We start from the raw sequence: 6513 nt of genomic DNA, 5'->3' as shown, positions 1-6513 counted from the left end.
CCACCAAAAAACTATTAGAACTGATAAAATTAGTAAAGTAGCAGGATACAAAATCAACATACAAAAATCATTTGCATTTATTTGTTTAGAGACAGGGTCTCACTCTGTCATCCAGGCTGGCGTTCAGTAGCATGATCATGGCTCATTGTAACCTGCGCCTCTTGGACTCAAGTGATCCTCCCACCTTAGCCACCAGAGTAGCTGGGACTACAGGCATGCACCACCACACCTGGCTAATTTTTATATTTTTTGTAGGGACGGGGTTTTGCCATGCTGCCCAGGCTGGTCTTGAACTCCTAGGCTTAAGTGATCCTCCCGCCTCAGCCTCCTAAAGTGTTGGGATTACAGGCATGAGCCACTGCACGCAGACTAAGATTTGAAATTAAAGTTCTTCAGAGTTGAATAAAAAATTGTCTGGCATTTGACCAAATGCAGTTTAAAAGCACACATTTGAAGAAGAGTTGAATGAGCATGAGATAAATAATGAATGAAAGGAAATAATTCAACCAAATATGAAAATCAAATTATTTTATTGTAAAAATTTATATAAAATAACTCATAAGGGCAACAGTTAAAAACAAGTTAAACAGAACTAACCGAATGTATAAGACATTTCAAATAAAAAATAATAAAAGTCTTGCTAGCTTGCTTGAAAGTATATCTCTTTTAGATATATAATACTTTATATCCTAGACTTAAAATTGTGATTTCCATTACACTTAATTAGTATATGAAATATTAAGTACTATTTTTAAAAGACAGGTTCTCAAACTCAAGGGTTAACAAACATTTGCAAAGTGAGCACCAAAGTCTTTGTATATTTGTTAACAAAAACACAAATCCAGAATACAAAATCTATCTGAAATTAAGCAAATATCAAATTATTTAAATATGACTCCACCTGTATAAAGAGAAAATTAAAATCTTAGTTACACACAAAGTTTTGCACACAGTGGGTTTTGTCAGTACACATTTTTTTTTTTGAGACAGAGTTTCGTTCTTGTCGCCCAGGATAGAGTGCAATGGCGTGATCTTGATCTTGGTTCACTGCAACCTCTGCCTCCTGGGTTCAAGGGATTGTCCTGCCTCAGCCTCCCGAGTAGCTGGGATTACAGGCACCTGCCACCACACCCAGCTAATTTTTGTATTTTTAGTAGAGACAGGGTTTCACCATGTTGGGCAGGATGGTCTCAAACTCCTGACTTCAGGTGATCCGCCCGCCTTGGCCTCTCAGAGTGCTGGGATTACAGGCGTGAGCCAAGGCGCCTGGCTGTAAGTACACTTTTTTGTTTGTTTCTTTTGAGATGGAGTCTCCCTCTGTCGCCCAGGCTGGAGTGCAGTAGCTCGATCTCGGCTCACTGCAACCTCTGCCTCCAAGGTTCAAGCGATTCTCCTGCCTCAGCCTCCTGAGTAGCTGGGATTTGTACAGGCACGTGTCACCACGCCCGGCTAATTTTTGTATTTTTAGTAGAGAAGGGGTTTCATCATGTTAGTCAGGCGGGTTTTTTTTTTTTTTTTTGGTTGAGACGGAGTCTCCCTCTGTCGCCCAGGCTGGAGTGCAGTGGCGCAATCTCAGATCTCTGCAAGCTCCACCTCCCGGGTTCACGCCATTCTCCTGCCTCAGCCTCCAAGTAGCTGGGACTACAGGCGCCCACCACCACGCCCAGCTGATTTTTTTTTGTATTTTTAGTAGAGACGGGGTTTCACTGTTAGCCAGGATGGTCTCAATCTCCTGACCTCCTGATCCGCCCACCTCGGCCTCCCAGCTGGGATTACAGGTGTGAGCCACGGTGCCCAGCCTTTCTTTTTTGATACAAAGTCTCGCTCTGTCACCCAGGCTGGAGTGCAGAGGCACTATCTTGGCTCACTGCAACCTCTGCCTCCCGGGTTCAAGCAATTCTCCTGCCTCAGCCTCCCGAGTAGCTGGAACTACAGGTGGCTGCTACCTTGCCTGGCTAATTTTTGTATTTTTAGTAGAGACAGAGGTTCACCATACTGGCCAGGCTGGTCTCAAACACCTGACCTTGTGATCTGCCCGCCTTGGCCTCCCAAAGTGCTAGGATTACAGGGGTGAGCTACCATGCCCGGCCTTGTCAGTAAACATTTAAAAAAAAACAAAATAACTCAGCCACCATTCCTTAAAGTCTTTGTACAAATATGTGCTAGAAACTAAAAGGACTTTTTAATAATTTCAAGATTACATAGAAAAATACATTTTTTGTTGTTGAAATTACAAATAGTTTTGCTTTTGAACTTATAAACATTTTCGGGATTCAGTCCAAAGTTTCTAGAGAACAGTTTCTATAAATATACTTAAACTTTTCGTAGAGATGGGGTCTTCTCACTTTGTTGCCCAGGCTGCTCTCAAACTCCTGGGCTCAAGCAATCCTCTGGCCTCAGCCTCCCAAAGTGCTGGGATTACAGGTGCAGTTTCAATATTAATGTGGATTTTTCCCCCATTAAAAAAGGAAAGAATTCTATCTGAAAACCATACTTAACAGAGTCCATTTTCCCCAGTAAGTTCTCCCTCAAAACCAGTCATAAGCTTTCACATATAAGCTCTTCCCACAACTATTTTGAAGAAAATTTGCTACTTCACATGTTCTCCTTACTCATTTAAAATGAGATTTTGTAGTTATTTGGTGACAAACTATTGTTTAGACGACTTTGTCCAAATATGTACTGATATCAGACAAAAAGTAAATATCTGCAAATATCTGAGGCTATCTCAATTTAAACAACAAGAATTTTATTTACATGATGATCACAGGTAACTGTTGATTCAAATAAGACGTTCTGTGTTGATTAATGCCATTACTCTACAAATAGTCCTTTTACAAAGCTACGTTCAAATTTCCCATGCCATGCATTTCACAACGAGGACCTGGATTCAGGTAGTAGGTTAGAAAGCCTATGATCAATCATGACAAGCTGACTTTGACTAACAGTCATCCTGTTAAAAAAATGAAAGCCACAAACATGTGCTTTCTTGCCCCTTTCTGGACAGCAACCAGTCACAGAATATTTTAGGATATATTGCATAGAATGGCTCCCTCAAACAAATCAGTCCTCCGGAAGCACAGGATAAAAAGAATGTTTGGGAAATATTTTCTGTAAGGTCACTACATTAAAAATTATCCTATATCTATCTTTATTTTTTTTAGTCTTCCCAACAAAGAATCTGCTATGTAATTTCTATTAATAGCTCTAAAAGATGGGGAAAGTATTTTATCCTCAGGCAGACACTTTAAGTTTCTTTTTCTTGGCTTTCAGTACTGGAGGCAGAGAAATCTTAAAGGCTGTCCTGAAATTACAGAGAGGAAAACATGTTTCAATATTCTAGAGCTGTGAAGTATTAGCCACCCACACAATCTCAAAGATACTTACTCGCACGTAGTGCAAATGGGGCTGAAATTGCAGAATACTGTAAATTAAAAAAAAAAAAAGAAACAATGGGGTGGCTGAAAAAAAACACAGTTGAGAAACTGTTTTCCTGCCCCCAAACATAGAAAAAAAAGAAAAACTAGGTACATGAACTTACTTGACAAACACACAGAACAGACATAACCAATTTCAATGAGATTTCGATGACAGAAGCAAGCAGCCCTGTAGTCAACATGAACTGGGGGTGGGAGGATTAACTGAGATCTCTGATCTTGATCGGGAAGAAACACCCACTGTAAAACAAACAAACAAACAAAAGAAACTTTTATTTAAAAAATGGGAAAAAAATAACGTGAAGCCCCACCCTTCTAGGCCTTGGAACTCCAACGCCTGCATTTATTGCTTTCTCCCGAGTACTAGCACCAGCCATCCTGCTTCCATTCCTTTCCCAGGACACAGAGGTCATCCTTCCCTACAGGCATCAGGGTCACCACTGCTGTCTCCTTACCAGCAAATACTGCAGAAGGGAGGGCATCTGAGGCACCTTCAGGTACAGTCCTCCCGTGATGTCACAAGCCTGCAAGACACAGAGGGCTTGCTGCCAAACTCACACTTACCTAGGGTTTCCAGAGGAATGGGATTCTCACCAGCAATGCCTCAGGTCTACAAAATCAGAGGAGGATATGACACCGCAAATTATTATTATTATTATTTATTTTTATTATTTTGACAGAGTCTTGCTCTGTTGCCCAGGCTGGAGTGCAGTGGCACAATCTCGGCTAACTCCAACCTCTGCTTCCGGGTTCAAGTGATTCTCCTGCCTTAGCCTCCCGAGTAGCTGGAATTACAGGCATGCACCACCACACCCGGCTAATTTTTGTATTTTTAGTAGAGACGGGGTTTCGCCAGTCACATGGTAATTCTATGTTTAACTTTTCCAGGAAGTTGTGAACTGTTTCCTGAAGCGGCTATACCATTTTACATTTCCAGCAGCACTGTAGGAGGGATCCAACTTCTCTATATCCTCACCAACATTTATTATTAGCTGACTTTTGGATAACAGCTGTCCTAGTGGAGTGAAGTAATAGCTCACTGTGGTTTTGACTTACACTTCCCTGGTCAGTAACGATATTAAGCATCTTTTCATGTGCTTCTTGGCCATTTGCAGATCTTTGGAGAAATACCTGTTCAAATCCTTGACCTACTTTGAAGTGAGTTATTTGTCTTATTTTTGAATTTTAAGAGTTCTTTATATAATCAGAATACTAGTCCCTTTATCAGATACATAATTTGCAAATATCTCTCCCAGTTGTCTTTTTACCTTGGAAGCACAAAACTTTTTAATTTTCATGAGATTTGTTTTCATTGTATTTTGTTAATTTTATCATGTAAAAAGAAACTGTGAGATGGCTTTATTCTGTTCTCTTTAAGAAATAACACCTTTTGTTTAGGTGCAGTGGCTCATGCCTGTAGTCCTATCACTTTGGGAGGCCAAGGCTTCAGGACTGTTTGAGCCCAGGAATTCAAGACCAGCCTGAGCAACATAATGAAACCCCGTCTCTACAACAAGTTTAAAAAATTAGGCCGGGTGCGGTGGCTCATCCCTGTAATCTCAGCACTTTGGGAGGTCAAGGCAGCAGATCACTTGAGGTCAGCAGTTCAATACCAGCCTAGCCAACAGGGTAAAACCCCGTCTCTACTAAAAATATAAAAATTAGCTGGGCGTAGTGGCGGGCACCTGTAATCCCAGCTGCTTAGGAGGCTAAGGCAGGAGAATCGCTGGAACCCAGGAGTTGGGGTTTCAGTGAGCCAAGATCACACCACTGCACTCCAGCCTGGGCGACAAGAGCGAAACTCCGTCTCAAAAAACTACAAAATTAGCCAGGCAGTGTAGTGCATGCCAGTGATCCCAGCTACTCAGGAGACTGAGTGGGAGGATCACTTGAGCTGGGGAGGATGAGGCTGCAGTGAGCCATGATCACGCCACTGCATTCCAGCCGGGGCCAGGGCAAGACCCTGTCTCAAAATAAAATAAAATAAAAATAACACTCTTTTGAATTTGGTCCTCTTTTTCTAAGCTTTTGCTATCTTCAGAGTTTTCTAAAGACACAAAACACTCGCGCTCTCCTGGTTGCTGACACTAAGGTTTCCTGTCCATGTTCATGGTTTTTCCCAACAATCACTCATCTATTCATTTGATAAACACAGCTTTCTCGCTTTGACACGGCAGTGCTTCCGTTTACACTGAAAACCCTAGCTCTGATCCTAGGACCTTAAGGCTCCTCTGAAAGTACCGTCCTGGTTCAGTTGGTCTGTTAGATTCATTTACACATTTAACAACTGTTTTAGAGCACCGTGCAGGGTTACAGCAATAAACATCACAGAGTCCATCCTCGTGAAGTTAACATTCTAGTGGAGAAGGCAGAGAGTAAATCAGGTAAGTAAATGCACAAATGATGTTACAGGTTATGATCATTTCTATGAAGAAAAATAAAGTAGGCTAAGGGGAGTGGGAGTAACACTAACAATGGTGGTCAGGGAAGGCTTCTCTGAGGAGGTGACACAGAAGTAGAGACCTGAAGGCAGGCAGGGAGTAGGCCATGCAAATACCTGCGGGAAGAGCTTGCAAGCAGAGAGAACAGCAAGTGCATCGCCCCTCTGGCCAAAGCAGGCCTGTTTCAGACAACAGCAACGGGGCAGGGCGGTGGGGCCAGACTGAACAGGGAGAGTGTGGAAGACACCGGGCAAAAGCTTCCCAGGAGCCTCAGCAAGCAGCATCTGGAAGGCCCTGGCAGGCCTTGACTCTGGGTTTTAGTTGACATGTGATAATAGGCCATGGGGGGTTTTAAGCAAGTGAGCAACAGGTTCTAATTTATATTAGGTTGGTGCAAAAGTAATTGCGGTGTTTACTGCTAAAAAAAAAAGAGGCAAAAACTGCAATTACTTTTGCACCAACCTTGTATTTTGAAAGCTTCATTCTGACAGCTGTTCTGAGAACCAACTTTCAACATTTATTTATTTTTTTAAAAAAAGGGAGACAGGGTTTCCCTGGAGTGCAGTGGCATGATCATAGCTGACTGCAGCTTCGAACTCCTGAGCTCAGCCAGGAGATATATATACACATATATA

At 42.1% G+C, this 6513-nt stretch overlaps 1 protein-coding gene across 5 annotated transcripts in view; it reads right to left on the bottom strand.

Annotated features, from left to right (window-relative positions):
- Positions 1-1804: 1804 nt before the first annotated feature.
- The window catches only part of GTF2H3 (general transcription factor IIH, polypeptide 3, 34kDa), a 28150-nt gene continuing 23441 nt past the window's right edge, over positions 1805-6513 (bottom strand). For 4 of the 5 annotated variants that reach the window (XM_011988862.1, XM_011988864.1, XM_011988863.1 and 1 more), the window contains 4 exons: positions 3893-3961; positions 3542-3677; positions 3388-3424; positions 1805-3304 (listed from right to left, as the gene is read on the bottom strand). In XM_011988862.1, coding sequence (XP_011844252.1) covers positions 3235-3304; positions 3388-3424; positions 3542-3677; positions 3893-3961 — 312 coding nt within the window. In that variant the 3' untranslated portion in view covers positions 1805-3234. The remainder of the gene's footprint in view (positions 3305-3387; positions 3425-3541; positions 3678-3892; positions 3962-6513) is intronic. The other variant, XR_001006990.1, reaches the window with a different exon arrangement.

The sequence above is a fragment of the Mandrillus leucophaeus genome, unplaced genomic scaffold (genome assembly GCF_000951045.1).
Source record: "Mandrillus leucophaeus isolate KB7577 unplaced genomic scaffold, Mleu.le_1.0 Scaffold34, whole genome shotgun sequence".
NCBI classification, from domain to species: Eukaryota; Metazoa; Chordata; class Mammalia; order Primates; family Cercopithecidae; genus Mandrillus; species Mandrillus leucophaeus.
The sequence above is the reverse complement of the archived record's forward strand: the minus strand, read 5'-3'. Positions and strand labels throughout refer to the sequence as shown.